This window comes from Ailuropoda melanoleuca, chromosome 3 (genome assembly GCF_002007445.2).
Source record: "Ailuropoda melanoleuca isolate Jingjing chromosome 3, ASM200744v2, whole genome shotgun sequence".
NCBI classification, from domain to species: Eukaryota; Metazoa; Chordata; class Mammalia; order Carnivora; family Ursidae; genus Ailuropoda; species Ailuropoda melanoleuca.
In genome coordinates this window covers 21,424,468-21,441,850 of record NC_048220.1, presented here as the reverse complement: position 1 = coordinate 21,441,850, position 17,383 = coordinate 21,424,468, and the positions used below count along the sequence as shown (strand labels likewise).

The window sequence follows — 17,383 nt, the reverse complement described above, 5'->3', positions numbered from 1 at the left end:
AACATATTTTAGAAGTACTGGTCTCTTTGGCCAAAATGGCAACTAGACCCAGGGATCATAGATTAATAACATCATTCATCTGAGAAGGCAGAAAATAACCTTTGAATAGTCTTGTCTTGTGTCTTGAGAGAACCTCTGGTCACCAACACCTTTTACAGTAAATTCAGTCAGCAAGGGATTTGTGGAAAGAGGGTCAGAAGATGTGACAAAGCTGATGTTGTTGTTGATGATGATGATGCTGGCTCTCATTCCACAAAATAGCCCTGCTCTTGTAAATCTGGGGTGCTGCCTTGGAGACAGAGCTGTGTAGTTAATGGCCTGTCCTTATTTACCATAATTTTTCCTGACCCTCAGACTGGGTTGCAGAGGAAACCTCCAAATCCGAATAGTATCTAACCCTTAACACATTGTCTTTCAAATTCCAGGGAACTAAGGAAAAAGTGCTTTCTCCTCTCAGGAACATCCATGCCAAGAAAAAGGACAGCGGTCTTAGACATGATAATAAGACAGTAAATGGGAGTGGTCCAACCTGAGCTAACTGGTCCAACAAGGCCAAAATGTGCTGCCTGCCAGCCTCTAAGACTGTCTAACAGTTGCAGCAAGATAAAGGACCTTTAGGCAAGGCAAATTCGTAGGCTGTGTACAAAGAACAGGGAACCATGAGGGCTAGTCTAAATCACAAGTTTTTAAAAAACGATCAAAGAAACTTTCATTGTGTGTAAGCAGAGGGAGATCAAGCAGTTCGGTAAAACCTATCACTTCTGGGAGATTTGATATTGATATGAAACCAAACCAAATGAAGAAGAATTAGTGAGAGAGAGAGAACCACCAATAGAAGAAATCCCTTTTCCTCTTGCTTGAATATGGGAGGAAGAAAACCCCAAAACAAAAACAAAAAACAAAGAAATGGGAGGATCCCCAAAAAGAAGGTGCAGCTGGGACCTTATTCCATTATTCGAATCTCTTCTCTCACCTGAAGTTTCCCGCATAATTAATTTGGGTGGAACTGGGGCCAGTCTCTCCAAACTTGGTTAATCCCACACTGATGTGTCAAAATTGGGTGGCAGGACTGAGGAAGGAGAGAACATTTCTCTAACAATTCATTATATGAAAAGAATTCTCTTGCCCATCAAGACTAAGCAGAGGGATGCCTGGGTGGCTTAGTCGGTTAAGTGTCTTGGCCTCAGGTCACGATCCCAGGGTCCTGGGATCCAGGGCCTCATTGGGCTCCTTATTCAGCGGGGAGCCTGCTTCTCCCTCTGCCTGCCGCTCCCCCTGCTTGTGCTCTCTCTCTGACAAAAAAAATAAATAAAATCTCAAAGAAAAAAAAAGACAAAGCAGAAAAACAGGCACATCCTAGATGTTCATCTCCCCGTGATAGGAAAGCTCGAGGACATTACATTAATTGAATCCATAAGGTGAAAGAGATTCCCTAGAGAGAGAAAAGTGTCAGAAGAGCAGAGGAGGGGCAGAGTTAGAAACAACAAAACCCACCAGGACCATCTCCACAAACAACACCAACCACCAACAGCCGACAGGAGTGGGGTGGGCCTCCGTGGGCACGGGTTGCCTGAGAACGGTGCCCCGTGGGACCTTGGAGAAGCAGACCGCAGCAGACAGCCCACCCGCAGTGAGCCCCCCTCAGGCGAGGCACCCAAGCTCTGGGCTCGGAAGCCCCGGCCTCAGCCAGCTGCACCGCGAGCCAGAGAGTGGGCGAGCCGGCGCGGGGGCCAGCAGCAGATGCCGGCTCTGGGCATGCTGGCCCGCGGCAGGGGCTGTCTGGGACCGAGCCACACTCACCACCACAGAGGGATGCACAGTACCCCGGGCACCGTCAGCGCCAGCAGCAGCATCCGCCAGTCTCGGATGAAGTAAGCAAACAGTGGCAGCAGCATGTAGCCAACTGCAAAAAATGTGCACACTCCTAACGTAGAGAATATAATACGAACTGACTTGCCAAGAATTTCAGTTCCTGTTCAAAACAAGGGAGGAGTATTAGCATTTTAACTCACTTTAATATTTGCCGTTTTACATCATTACCTGGCAGTTAGATTTTGAGCTGCAGTTACTCAGAAAAGGGAAAATGCCTTTGCCTTATGGCCCAGAGGAGTCGTGATCAGGGTGAAGAAAGTGGGAAGCGACCCAAGACTTGTCACCTTAGAGAAGGATGAGTTTGCATGAGATTTTCAAGGAGCCACAGATTTATCTTTTTAAGGCTGTCTCATGCCCAGCCCTGAGAGGTCGTCTCTTCTAATGCCTGCTTCCAAATTAAGCACTCAGGGTGTTCTGGGAGACAGTGGGGGCTCTTCTGAAGGGCTTTGTGGGGTCATGATGCATGTAGCCTTTCCCATGGTTCCCCACTGTAAACCAGCAGACACGGGGTCTCGGGAAACAGTGGACAGTTCAACGTTAACAGTGTCGTGTTAGGACACCATTAGCCACCCTTGAGCCCTGAGAAATGATAAATTGGATCCAGCTGACTCCGAGGTACATGGAGCAGACACCCCCACCCCTACCCCTCCACAGGCACCCAGGGCTGAATTCCCTGTAGCCACATTGCACCCAAAGATCAGCCCCAGGCACACACACAGTCTACTCAGACCAAGGAAAGAAAGGAGGAGCTCTTTGCTGGCCCAGCAGGTGGCAGCTCTAGAGTTGGCCACACACCCAGGGAGCTTCACAGAACTTTCCCAGAACACCACAAAGGCCCCAAATTGCCTGGTATTGGGCCCTGTTTTGGGACAGGACACACAGCTGGCCATTGGCTCTTGCTCTGCTCAGCACCACAGGTCTTCCAGAGAACTTGCCTGACTCTTGGAGCTCCCGGTTGCAATGGGAGAGTCCAAGAATAAGTCCCTCTGTTGTCACAGAGCTCTGGGCCCTTTCCAGAGTCCACTCTTGGTCCTTGGCCCCTGAGTCAGAGATCTGGCCAATGGCAACAGCTCTGCTTTCAGTTTGAGATCTTCCCACTGCTACAAAAAAGCAGCCCAGGAAACACAAAACAGACCATTCCATGGACCATTCAAGCTTGTCTTTCAGGAGATATTTTCTCAGTTGTGTTTCCATTCCTTACAGGCTAAGGAATTAAGAGCTAATTCCAGAGAAGCGGTATGATTACTGCAGTGCATGGGTCCACTTATGCAAGGATTTTTTTCCCAATAAATACAATACAGTGCTGTAAATGTGTTTTCTTCCTTATGATTTTCATGATAACATTTTCTTTTCTCTCGCTTATTTTCTTTTGAGAATATAGCATATAATACATATAACATAAAAATATGTGTTTATCGACTATGTATGTTACTGATGTAGGAAAGAATGTTAGGGTTCAAAGCTGACGGCCAAGAAAGAATTCTTGAGATGTCTTTGGTGCAAAAAGGTGATTTTATTAAAGCACACGGACAGGACCTGTGGGCAGAAAGAGATGCCCTGGGGTCATGAGGAGTGGCCCATTATATACTTTAAAGTTTCGAGGGGGCTTGGGATAGTGTAAGTCTCTAAGGAATTTGGAAGCAAGGTTTCCAGAACCTTGAGAGGGCTAGTTATTGTTGGGAAGAGGTCATTTATTACCGTCTAATAAAACCTTAGTCATGAGACCCTTCAGATGTATATCGGTGGGCCATATGCTTGGGGGGTGATTGCCAACATGTATCTTGGGGGGTTTAGAGATAAAGGAAGTTTCCAAAGCAATTTTTATATGTTAAATTAGACTTATAGGATCCTGGGGCAGGGGGTGGTTTGGGCTAGGATTGCCTTCTGCCCTTAGCAAAGTGTCAACATCGAGGCAGCTGAGTCCCTAGAGGAACGTCACTCTGCCTGTTTCAGGGACTTGTCAATGGGCTATAAGTAGTAAGGAAATTTAATAATTTTTCTCTGCCTTTGTTTCCCACATCATTATCAGTAAGGCTTCTGATCAACAATACTCTATATTAGTAGTTAAGTTCTGGGGGAGCCAAAAAGTTATATATGGACTTAACAACTGTGTGGGTGGAGGGTGGTCTGTGCCCCCCCCCAATTGTTCATGGGTCAATCATATTTGGCTAGTTTCCCATTCTCACCGCCGACTTGTTCCTTATCCCCTGCCCATTTCTTCCTTACTCATCATAACTGAGAGGTGTGCCTCTGTGGTTCTCTCCTGAACAACAATTTCTAAAAACCAGACTGACAGAAATGGCCAATAATGTGTGCTTCTCCCATTCCAGACTGCGGGCAGTCCTAGGCCTAACCACCTAGGGCACTTTTCAGCCTCTCCACTAATTTCCAAAGACAAGGCCTGCCTTTTTTGAGGATCATGAGTGTTATTTCCAGATCTTTTCTTACCTCAGTCATGACCCTCCACCATTCCAGAGGCAGACTCACCATGCCGTGTTTGTAAATACTTTGACTGTCATTATCGTGATGTGGGAATGAATGGGGGGCGCTCTGTTCCTAAGCAAAGTTTCAGAAGGAAAGCAGCAGAGGATTTGGTTGAGGAAAGAGCGAGGGTACTGGACCAAGTGAGAATCTGGTAGAATCGTGAGGCCAAGGGAGCTCCCCCATGCTTCCATGACCCTCATAAGAGAAGAGAGAGAAGAGACACCACTGGATTCCTAGATAACCTCCGTCTCTAAGCTCAGGTCTTAGGCCAGAACAGAGTTGTTCTGACTTTGTACAGTACCTGTGGGGGACACAGCCTTTTAAATCTACCCCTCTGCCTTTCTGGGAAGCCACATGGATGGCACGACCCCGAAGAGTTCCTTGTTAGCACAACTTCCTGTGCTCTGACTTTTAGACAACCACCCTCCTGACCCATCATCATCGTCGTCATCACCATCATCATCTTCCTAGCTAACTTTTGTTTTTGAGCGGGCCCTTTGAGCCAGGTCCTAGACTAAGTGTCTGCATACATCACCTTTTTGAAGCTTCATAGTAATTACGCGAGAACTAATATTACTTCTGGGGCACTTGGGTGGCGCAGTCGGCTAAGTGTCTTACTCTTGGTTTTCGGCTCCGGTCATGATCTCAGGGCCGTGAAATGGAGCCCCACATCGGGTTCCATGCTCACTGGGGAGTCTGCTTGAGTTTCTCTTTCTCCCTCTGCCCCTCCCCCTTGATCTCTCTCTCTCTCAAATAAATAAATAAATCTTAAAAAAAAAAGAACTAATATTACTTCTGTTTTACAATGATCAGCTGAGACTTAAAGAGTTGAATGAAATTGCCTCAATTCACACATAGGTAGTAAGTGGGGCAGCAAGGATTTAAGCCCGATCTGTTTGAACTATGGATACCTTCTAGAAAAAAAATCACCTGGAGGCAAAACCTGGGCCTTATCAAGCAGTCTTTCAACTGAGATTCCTAAGAGAGACATTGATGGGAGATGGGTCAGGCCATGCCCTCCTTTCAAGAGGTGAGGATTTGCGTGTTCCCTTCCTGGGCTGGTCTATGAACCAACTGACAGCCAACCAGCCCTCTCTGAGGAGCACTAGGAGAGGAGCCCCAACTCCTGCAAACCTTCCATGGCCTGCAACTGCCCAGGAGATGACGGCAGTGACTTCTGGCTCTGCTGGCCGGGGATGCCTGTCCTGGGCTTGTTTACCCCCCATTGTTTTGCTCCTGGTTGGTCTTGGTCTGGTTGGGCCTTGGAGTGACTCTTGGGAGTGAATTCTGTCATCTAAGTCAGACAGGCATGTCCTGATCAGGAGTGTTTGTCCATTGCCTGTCACTACCGCCCCAATCCAAGCACTCTCTCCAAGAGGGAGTGACTCAGAGAGGGCTAGGCTTGCTTCCACATTGATCAAGGCCCTTCTCTGGTCGTCATCCCAGGAACCACCGGATCCATTCCACATGAAGGCAGGATCTGCTCCTCCATGAATGACCAACAGAGGCCTGCAGCAGACCCTACCAGACCACTGCTCAAGAAAGAAGAAGATGTTACTGTTGCCAGTCTATGGGGTAGGACCCAGGGGCCCTGGGTTGTGAGTAGAGAGGCCATGTGCAGAGAGGCATCTGCAGAGATCCTGGGCTCCTTGACACTCATCTGTTACTAGAGTGACTTTGATAAGTCCTACTTTGGGAGGTCTTTATTACGAGGACTGAGACACCATGTGTAAAGAGCCTAGTAGAGCATCTGGCATGTGGTAGGTGCTTAGGAATAGCTAGTTCTCTTATCCTGGTCAAACAGTTGAAATGTGCTGAATGTCAGAGGAATGAAGAAAGTACAGTGGCTTTGACCAAAAGACCCAATGGAAGACAACAGAACCTCTCTTTGCTCCCTGAAAATATTCAGAACTCTCTCCAAATTAACAGATATTCCCTACTCAGGCCTTCCTCTCTCCTCTCATGAACCTAAAGAGATCATTCTAGTTAAAAGTAACCCTTGCTATCTCTGCATATATTCCAAAATGTCTTTCTTCACACAGTACAGTGCAAGCAGGGGGTGCCAGCAAATCTCTGCATCCTCTTAGTGTATTTATATCCCATCTCATCCCTTGAAGTCTCTGAGGTACCTTTTAATTTGAACACATTAAGGTAATGGCAACATTACAGTAAAATACGTAGAAAGGCAAAAGTTCTACCTTGTAGGAAAGAACAAAAAATATGCAACTGATCCCCTTGAAAAACAGTATGGCAGTTCCTTAAATGATTAAATATTAATTAAATTAAATATAAATTAAATATAAAATTACCATATGACCATATCACCATATGACCAGGCGACTCCACTCTTACATACATAGCTAAGAGACGTAAAAACACATATCCACAAAAAACCTGTCCTCAAATGTTAATATTAGCATTATTTTTGATAGCCAAAAAGTGGGAACAACCCAGATGTCCATCAACTGTTGTACGGATGAAGAAAATGTAGTAAATCCATTCAATGGAATAGTGATTCATGCTATAGTATGGACCAACCTTGAAAACAACAAGCGAAGGAAGTCAGTCACAAAAGCCACAGGTTGTGTGCTTCCACTTATCTGAAATGTCCAGAGTAGATAAAACCATACAGACAGAAAGCAGATTAGTGGTTGCCAGGGGTTAGGAAAAAAGGAGAACAGAGAGGCACTGTTAATGGGTACAGGGTTCTTGGGGAGGTGATGAAAATGTTCTGGAGTTAGAAAGAGTTGTTGGTTGTACAACTTTGCAAATATACTAATAACCACTAAACTACACATTTTAAAAGAGTGAATAGTATGGTATGCAAATTGTATCTCAATTTAAAAACACTTTAAAAATACATGGCTGATAAAGACCGCACGATTGACAGAGTTAGATTTCAATTTTGCCTGAGTCTTCTGGTAGCCAGAGTTATAAAGGAGGATGCCATCAGTTACATACTTTTGGAAAGGAAGCACACATCTAGACAGGAGAGGAAGCAGAGTTTTAAACAGGTGAGCATGCTGGCACAAACATTGCACAGGAAGTTGATGTTAGGAGTACCAGGAAAATACTGAATTCATAGATTGGTCAAGACAGGAAGGCAGTTAACTGCAAAATAAATTTGAACAGGTAGTTATGAGGGATAAAGGAGGAGCCTGTGGCATTTTACCCAGAAGGCCATGGACCGCTGGGAGGTGCTATTTCTGGGAAACAGTGGGAGATGGGGGGGGGGGGGGGGGGGGGGGGGCCCCCGCGGGCCTGGAGTCCACGCAGGTCAGCCGTCATTGGTCCTGAGTGGTCATTTCCTCCTAAACCAGCGTCGTTTTGGCAGGGGTCTCGCTACTAGGTGAATCCACTTTATGTTCCTTTGGCTAGCACTGTTTCTGCCCTCCCTTTTCTTGTCTCCTATGACTCTGGCAAATTTTATAACTTTTAAAATGTAGAACAAGGAAAGGATCTGCTTCTGTGTCGTTTTGAGAATGGAAATAGTTCAGCTTCCTGAATTAATGTGAAGTCCCTTAAAATGAGATTATTGTCGCAGAGTCTTAACATCCCTTCCCTAGAGCCAGAGGACAAAAGAAAAAGGCCCAGACCCCAAGCTTTCCTTCTACTCAGAACCCAGAATTCACATTTTAGCCCCGGGACGCCAGAGGGCGCTAGTGCTCTGCGGAGAAGCCGGGCGCCGCCCAGCGCTCGCACTTGGCGCCCGCGCCTGCCCCGGCCCGGACTCCAGAGTCCGCTGCTCCAGCGGGGGCGGGTAGGTGTTCAGTGACATTCTTAAATGTCCAAACCTGAGAACGCAACACAAAGAGTCTCATACAAGGACAGAAAGGTCAGCAGTTTCCTAGAGCACAGTGGAGTAAAACGACAGCCAGGGAGGCTCCGGGACCCAGGCTGATGGGGAGCCCACGGTACCCAGCATCCAGCTCCCTGATGCCTGGCTTGTAAATCTGGGCTCTGACGGATCTTACAAGATCTTACTTTTCCCTTGGCCCTATCATTCTTCTTGGCGTGGGGAGCAGGGAGGGGAGCAGGTTGTAGGGTCAGCGCCAGGGGGGTAGGACTTCCCTGCAGGAGGCCTGGAGTGGGCTCTCCCAGCCTCATTCCCTCATATAGCAGAGGTTCCAAGGCCCCAGAAGCATCCTGTGCCCCCTTGGAAAGGAAGCACTCAACCCTGGCCAGTCAGTAGAACCAGGGGGATGCATGCTGGGCACAAACCCCTTCTGGCTCCCAATCCTATTGATGAGGTTTCTCTATGATTTTCTGCCCTCCCATTTCAGATGGTCCTTTAGGTCCTGCTTAAAGGGGTCTGCTGGCCTCAGGCAGAATCCCCTGTTTTGAGGAGGCCTGTTCAGTCCCGTATGTGTCTGTATGTGTCTGTATGGTGGTATGTGTCTGTCCCAAGCAGAGCCATAAATTGGACTTTTCAGGTTTAGGGAGGATTACCACTAGGAAGATGGATTCTGGGAGATTTTGCCTATGAGAACAAATAGGCTTTACTCAAGAGCCCTGTGTCCTTGGGGCCATCAGTCATGAGGAGTTTGCAGTTTCCAACCTAACTTCCTCTAATCCCTAGTTTCTAGCACCACTGGCCTGAAGCTCTGTGTCGTCTACACAAAGGACCTTCTTTAAGAACATCTGGCTGCCCTCCTTCCCCACAGGGAAGAGAGAGGCCCCCTTCCTGCTGGCACCTGCTAAAGAGGGTGCTAACTGCTGGGCCCACGTGGCTTCAGCATGCTCTCCCCTCCCCTCACCCCCCTTCGGACACCTTGGCTGTGGCGAGGAGCTCTTCACAAATGATTAAAGGACTAGAATGTGAGTCATACCAACTTGGCAACCCCGCAGGGAGTGTATACCTCCTCAACTAAGAGAACACAGCACCTCCAAAGTTAGAATCCTAAAAGCGATCAGAACCCATCTTAACAAATTTAGACTTTTGGGACAGGAAGAATTGCCAGACTGACAATAAAAGGGCAACATTAATAATTTTACTGTGGCAGTAGGGACAAACTAGGCCAGTACTGAGCCAATAAAGATAGACCATCACATGAGAGATTATGGGAATTTGGGTCTGTTGTCCCAGAGGTGATCCTCATTTCCCCCCACCCTCAGCTGGTCAGAGAGCAGATTGGCACAGAGAGTATGTGGGGACGCTTGCTCCTGTGGGTGACCCTGGCCAGGCTGCCTGGAGCTCCCAGGAAACGCTGGTGAGGGCCCTAGGGGCCTCCTCATGTCCTTTAGCTTGTGTGTCCCCTTCATGCTGCCTGATACTCCAGAAGCAAGGCTGCAGCTAGGAGACTGACTCCTATCAACAGAGCATGTCATCCTGCACGCAGCTGATAAGCTCTGGGGTGTGCTGTGACTCAGGGTGAGACCAGTCCTACCCAGTGAGGCAGACCCGGCACTGAGCTCCTGTCAGCACCTGCCTCCTCCCCCTGTGTACCGGCCACACCAACTGCCCTAAGTCCCTCCGCGGGCCATGCACAGCTGCCAGAAACACTTTTTCTCTGGCCCAGGCAGAAGTTCCAGGCTTTCACAACTCAGATCAAAGACTTCTCTAGGTGGTTCCTCCCCCAACACCCCAACTTTGTGCCTTTCCCAAGCCGTGTTCCTGAAATGTGTCAGTTATTGTGTGGGTGGTTCTGATCAGCTCTGGCTTCTGTTCACCACCACATTTCAGAGCCCAGCACAGAGCGGGCTCCCTTGGAGCACCCGCCTTGCCTGTGACCAGATCAAAGAACCTGAGACCACAGCCCCCTCCCCAACACACGGATATCCGAGGTTGATCCTGTTTTAGAGGCACAGCCCATGGGGTGAGGTGCTTCCTTGTGTGCTAAAAGCACTCCCTATGCCCTCTTCAGGGGACCCCCCCTTCCCAGGCCTCTCAGAGGGTTGGAAGGAGAAGCTCCGAGGGTTAGAAACTGTTCCTACCTAGAATGAAGGCCACCACATAGTTGGAGATCTGGCCCATGCCGACAATGACAAATAAAACCGTAAACATCTCCCAGTTGATGGAGAAAATCTGCAGGAAGCTGAAGCCAGTCTGCACGGCCATGGTTGCGAAGAGGATGTTCTTCCTGCCAAACCTGTAGAATAGAGCACAAAACATGGCACACGCGGCCGCGGCAGCTGTAACTCAGGGCACGTGGCGAGCCCCGAGTCACGCATCGCTGCAGACTTTGTTTTGTTTTCAGGGCTGGAACAGACTTTTCTCCCTGTCTTGTCCTCCTCAGTTCTTCCTTGGTGATATCTCAGGCGTCCATCTGCCCAGAAGGTGCCTTTTGAGATTCTAAAACTTCTGTAGAGGCCCCATATCTCGAAAGCACAAAGCAGCTCATGCAAGGGCCCCATAGAAATCTGCTCCTTAGAACAAGCCCCAGGTAGAAGCTGGCATCACATTTCTGGAAAATGGGTAAGTGCAGATTGCAGAGACCTCTAATACCAGCAATATGGGAATTCTGTCAATCTAGGATGAAGGTCCCCTCTATGGCAGCGGTATTCAACCTTAGCGCACTTGAAATCCCCTGGTGCCAAAACACGCTGGGGCCAGCAGCCCACCTCCTGAGAGTCTCATTTTCTGGCATGCAGTTTGGGTATTGGGATTTAAACAGTTTTCCCAGGTGAATCTACTGTGCAAACAATATTACAAGGGAACCCTCTTCGGGAAGTGCACCTCTGAGCAGTACCCATAACACGGGAGTTAGCCTCAGTCTTCATTTCACTTTCTGATAGTGACCAGTGGGTGGAATGGAGCACAGGTGAGCAGAACTGTCTCCTACCTCATTTTCCAAAATCAGGTCTCAGGCTGGTGGGCTTGCGGTCCCTTGGGACTTTGTAACGGGAGGAGGGACAGGCACCTCCTCTGCGAAGTCTTCCCAACAGTGGTATTTAGCACTCCCACCTTCCTGCTCCAGGCCCCTTAGAACAGGGGCCAGTGGGGCACTTCTGGAGCTGGGGTGCTGTCTCCTCTAGACTCTGCATTCCAGGAGGCCCACAACCAGCATGGGTTAGGCCTGACCCACAGCAGCGATGTGGGTACTCGCTGTCTGGCCCTTACTCTGCATGATGGCTGATTCTGGACAGATCCCGTGTCAGAGTTAGGCGTAGGAGGGGGAGGCAGTGGTGATTTTTTTTTTGAGAGGTTTGGTGCTATAAGGACCAGTTTCACATGGAGCTATTGCCTCCTCCAGACTCTTGGCCAAAGCCCTGACAGCATAAGGCTGGGAGAAATGAACAAAAGACGGTTCCAGCAAGGGGCTGAGGGAGACATCATGGCTCCTCCTTTCACTGACTTGTTGGTATGAGGGGCCTCTCTTTCCCTGGGTAGAAATACCTTAAATTCAGCCCAACTCCAAGATAGGCAGTGAATTGACAAGGGGCCCTATCGCACCTCCTCTCCCTACCAGCCTCCTTACCTGTCAGATAGCTGCCCGGACACAAAGGAGCCAAGCAGCACGCCCACGAAGAACAGGGAGGAGGTGAGGGGCGTCTTCCAATCATCATCACACACTAGATTCCACTGCCAGAGAAGACAACATGAAGTGTGAGCCCAGCCCTCCGGCAGGTCCAGCCCCAGCCCAGCCCTGAGGGAGTATTCGCCTGGCAGCGTGGAACAGGCTCCCTCCTCCCTGTGACAGGCTGTTGACTTTGTGCTCAGAGCATAGACCTCACAGCCCTGGCGTTGACTCCTGACTGCCACTTACTGGGGCAAGTCACTGTCCTCCCTGAGACCCACCTTCCTCTTCTGAGGGTAAGGGAGAAGCTAGTGAGGCCATGGCTGTAACTAACTGGTGACCCGTCAGCTGTGAAGCGGTATGAAGCAAGGTAGTGTTTCTGCTTCAGAAGGCAACCAAGGATTGAGGGAAGGTGTTTGAAACTCCCGAGGGGCAGGGCAGAAGGCCTGGTCACTTGGTCCAAGTGTAGAAGTTTCCTCTGCCTTGTTGAAGAGTGCAAGTGGTCTGTGATGATACCTTCTGAACAGACTGCTCCAGAAAACCCTCTTCTCCCTGCTCCATTCACACCACAGACCAAGCCTGGGACCTGAATTCAGGGCCGACTGTGTGGTGGGGGAGGAGGTGGGGTAGCTACACTTCTCCAGGGCTCTTTATCTCCCTCTACACTCCTTCCCACCCAGCCTTCCCAGAAGGGTGGTTCCTCCGGTACAAAGGCCTGTGGGCTGTTGTAGCCCTAACAAGTCCCTGCTGGTGGATCCATAAAGTGAGGGCTTCAGCCAGAATGTCAGGTCTCAGCTCTTCAATTAAGTCAAGTCAGCAAAATCTCAAGGGAGGTTGCAAAAATTTCAAAGTGTGTTCAGTGAGCTTTCATTATATATATAAAAATGTATAGTGTAGCAAGCTGATCCAGTCTAGAAGAAAAAGCCCCTGCCTCCTATCTAATCCCACCTCCAGTAGGCAGTGGCGCTGCTTTCTTGACATTCATGAAGCAATTCAGTTCTTAATCCTCACAACTTCCCTGAAATAGATTTTAAAAATGAATTTACATGTTTATACCACGCTTCACTCTGTAGCAGAGAGTGGTGTTTCTAAGGACACAGACCAGAGAAAAGTGTAAACCAAAATGCTAAGGAATGAGGGCAAACAGCACAGGGGAAGAGGGATTGCAAAATAACCAAGCCAAGGGTGAGGCTGACAGCCAGTCGTCCTGCCCAGAGGCCTGCCTGCTTGCCAGGCTCTGAGGATTCCAGTGGCTCAGCTCCCACGATCCCTGTTTTATGCAAAGTGGTTTTTAAACTCGTTCTGCAGAAGCTAGTTTTTCTACGTACTAGGACCTGAGAGAAGTCTCTCCTATATACCTCCTTCCACAAAGGGGTCATGCCATGACGTTGAGGATAATGCCCTTGAGAATACCCCCGTCCTAAGGACAATAACAAGATTCATGAGGCCGCCTCTCCTGGCGCCCACAACGCTGGCTACAGACAGAATGCCGAAGCACAGCTCTGCAGGGGAAAAACAGAGCGGGCCAGGCGCTCGGCTCTCTTCTCCTCAGGCATAATTGGAGACCATGCCCCGAGTACGGTTGCTTCAGCTGGGGTTCCTGAATGGGCTTCAGGGGAAAAGGCACAAACCCCACAAAACTGTATGCCCGGATTCCTATGCCCTGCCGCGCCATGGGTCGGAAGGCATAGACAAGACATGTACCTGAAGTGATGGCCACACCCACTTCCAAAAATCACTGGCCAAAGTGTCAGAAAAGCTTGGAATCTGCCCCAACACACAGAGAGATTAGCAACTGAGACTCCAAAGCCTCATAACATGTTGTTTTGCCTGTTTTGTATAAGAGTAAACTGAGGCTTGGGCACCTGGGTGGCTCAGTTGGTTGAGCTTTAGACTCTTGGTTTTGGCTCAGGTCATGATCTCAGGGTTGTGGGATCGAGCCCCGCCTAGGGCTCTGTGCTGGGCATGGAGCCTGCTTGGGATTCTCTCTCTCCTCCTCTCTCTCTGTCTCTCCCCCCGCATTCATGTGTTCTCTTGCTCTCTCTCTCATAAATCAATCAATCAATCAATCAATCAATAATAAATCTTGAAAAAAAGAGTAAACTGAGGCACTGAGACTAGTGTTTGTCTGAAGTCATAGCAAGTACATAGACTTGCTAGATACCAACTCAGGCCTCAGAACTTAGCCTTTATCCATGTTATGCTTTGGGCAAGAACTCTAAAGTCAGACAAATGAGCTTATTAATTACCATCCTCTACAAGGAAGATGCTAGGACTGGGTTAAAAAACTGTTACCACAACCTTTACTGCTGGACAGAGCAAAGAAAATCTCACACATGGTAGGGGTATCCATGTGTCTATTATCCACTATCACTGTTCCCTCTGCAGCCAAGCAGAAAAGCTCTTCCAAAAGAATGTGTTTTCCTTTGTGGTTTTTTGAGTATTTTTCTGTCAGGATTTTGCCTTAGGGTAGGATAAATGAGACTTAAAGACAGAAAGGAAAGAGGAAGACTGTCAGATACCCAGCCAAGGATTACATGGCAAGGGTAGTGAGCAGGACTGGCTACTGAATTTGCAGGCCCAGTGCAATGAGAAAATGCAAGACCCCTCGTTCAAAAATTCTGAAGAATTTCAAGACGTCAGTAACAGAGCATTACAACCAAGTGTGAGGGCCTGTGGGACTGCATGGTTTGCACGCCCATAAAGATGGCCTCGTAGTGAATTGAGCGTGGTGACTTTGGGGAATGGAGCAGGGCAAGTTCTGAAGTGGGGTGCCGGGAAGGATGAAGTATGGGCTTGCTCCCCATCGCTCACCTACTGGAGCCGATGCAGCCATGGCTCTAGGTCCCTCTTGCTCCCTAAAGATGGCCCCAGAAGGCCCCTATCAGCATCATGTGGCACAGGACATAGCCATGTGCAGCCCCAGTCCCAGGCTTATGGAGGGTGCTGTCGGGTTTTGGAAGTCCTGCTCATACCCAACAGGGCAAGGCAGCTGATGTTATAGCTATCCATGGTTGGTTCCAAGGCTGGGCCCTCTCTTGAGGAGTCATTGTGCCCAAATAATCTTGTTGGAAAGCTGCAAAGGACCTAGTAATAGGACATAGGATTGGCAGACAAGTTCCAGCTGTAACTCATGGGACTGGAGTCTGGTCAATCAGCTGCCAGCCTGAAGAAGGACCCTTTTCTCCGTGGGGTTATTCTAGTGAAGGCCAGGCCCTACCTGTGACCAGCCCCTTGGGATTTGAGGGGTGTGTCTTGGGGTCCCATTAGCCAGAGCCCAGAGAATTCCCTATGGCTAACAATGACACTGTAGACCCAGTGGAAGACAATCTTTTCCTAAATAAGATGGGACTGTCCCTTGGGTCTCTGCATGTATGCATACACACATGTACACACGGACATATGTCCGTGTGGTCTGCTCAGAGGCTTGTGGTGGACAGTCTGGTGAGGAGCTGGCTGGCATTGCTCTGGAGCTGTGCTTTAAGGTCAAGCACTCACATTTCTAAAACACGATCCCCTCTCCATCCCCCACACACACTGGACAGAGAGTGGAGATTGTGGGAACTAACTGGCCCCGGGGCTGTGCAGGTGGGGGCACTGGAAATGCCTTCCCAGGGTTACTGTGTCTGTCTCATCCTCAAGGTCTTAGACCCACATTCCATAACACAGTAGAGAGAGCTCTTTGTGCAACCAAAATTGCACAAAGGCCAACTGGCCTTTGGCTTTGCTTTAAGAAACAAAAACCCAGGTCACAAGGTAACAGAAGATGGGAGGTCACTCTCAGCATAGAAGAGCATGCCTCTCATGACACTTAGCAGTAATAACAGAAATGATAACTATTGTATGTTGGGTGCTCACTGTGTGCCTTGTATTATCTCATGGGATCTCAAGGTCGCCATGTGAAATGGGTACTTTCTTTATCCCTGTTTTGCAAATGAGGAAATGAAGGCCCAGAGCAATGAAACAACCAGCCCAAGTTCTAGTGGATTTTGGTAAAAGGAATCGCTTATTTATTCAACCGTCATTGAGCACCTGCTCTGGGCCAGACCCTGTGTGGGCACAAAGCAGACATGGTTGCTACCTCCACAAAGCTCAAGGTCAAGCATACCTTCCAGGACAGATCAGGTGTGAGTATGTGCATGCAGGAGCCCCGCTGTCCTCCCTGGGGCGGGCCCTGTTCTGGGCCACTGTGTCCTTGCTCTCTGGCTAGACAGGAAAAGAGGCACCCCTCCTCATCCTCCTCCACGTGGATGGAGCTGTAAAACCTGAACTCATTCAGGTAATCATTTTAGATAACTAACACGTACACGAGGCAGGCACGTGGTGGATTCTTCACAAATTGTTGATGCATGAACGCTGAATGCTGAACAATCAGGTGTAACGGAAAATGAGTTTGGAAAATGCGAGGTATCACACCTTTGAAAATTACCCTCAACCTTGAACTCTCCAAGTAGCCAGTCTAGCAGTTTTAGCCTTTACCAAAGCCATTGAAGGACCATGACGATAAGATCACCCCTGTGATCTCCGCAGAACTGAGAACTCCAGAAAGCAGCCTGATGTTGGAAAAGAACACAGGCTCTTTTGGGCTCTGCCACTTTCTGGCTGTGTGACTTGAGGCACTGAATCAGCCTCCTTTTTTTTTTTTTTTTTTAGATTTTTTTTTTATTTTTATTTATAAGACAGAGATAGAGACAGCCAGCGAGAGAGGGAACACAAGCAGGGGGAGTGGGAGAGGAAGAAGCAGGCTCATAGCAGAGGAGCCTGACGTGGGGCTCGATCCCATAGCGCCGGGATCACGCCCTGAGCCGAAGGCAGACGCCCAACCGCTCTGCCACCCAGGCGCCCCCAGCCTCCTTTTTCATCTTCAAAGATGGAACAATAATAGCCCCTCCTGGGTGGGTGCCTGGGTGGTTCAGTGGCTCAGGTCACGATCCTGGGGTCCTGGGATGGAGCCCCGCATCGGGCTCCCTGCTCCTCGGGGAGCCTGCTTCTCCCTCTGCCTGCCCCCCCCCCGCCCCCAGCTCGTGCTCTCTCTGTCTCTGTCCCTGTCAAATAAATAAATAAAATCTTTTAAAAAACCCACAAAACCCTCCTGGGGTTGTGAGCACAGGACAGGAAATATAAGTGGAGTGTTTGACACGGTGTCTGACACATTTCAGGCCTCATGAAATGGTAGTTCTGTCTCCACGGAGCTCGTGCCTTTGTCCTCACAGCAAAACCATAACTTAGAACAAACCGCATGAATAAGTAAGTGAGGCAGGTTACACTTAAACCTGACTAGGCAACAGCAATTCTTAGAAATAAAAACTTCCTGGTCAATGACGAAAAACTAAAAAAGCTTTTCACACAAAGTGTAACATCTCAGAGATGACTGTGAGTGAGAAGTTAGCAATAGTCCATTTAAGAATGAAAAATAGGGGGCGCCTGGGTGGCGCAGTCCTTAAGCGTCTGCCTTCGCTCAGGGCGTGATCCTGGCGTTCTGGGATTGAGTCCCACATCGGGCTCCTCGGCTGGGAGCCCACTTCTCCCTCTCCCCTGCTGTGTTCCCTCTCTCCCTGGCTGTCTCTCTG

General features: G+C 49.0%; 1 protein-coding gene across 2 annotated transcripts in view; it reads right to left on the bottom strand.

Moving 5' to 3' along the window:
- The window catches only part of SLC22A4 (solute carrier family 22 member 4), a 54,145-nt gene that overhangs the window by 26,322 nt on the left and 10,440 nt on the right, over window positions 1-17,383 (bottom strand). For both annotated transcript variants that reach the window (XM_019799001.2, XM_002912953.4), the window contains exons 2-4: window positions 11,775-11,878; window positions 10,291-10,445; window positions 1,801-1,972 (exon numbers count right to left, since the gene is read on the bottom strand). In XM_019799001.2, the coding sequence (XP_019654560.1) occupies window positions 1,801-1,972; window positions 10,291-10,445; window positions 11,775-11,878 (431 nt within the window). The remainder of the gene's footprint in view (window positions 1-1,800; window positions 1,973-10,290; window positions 10,446-11,774; window positions 11,879-17,383) is intronic.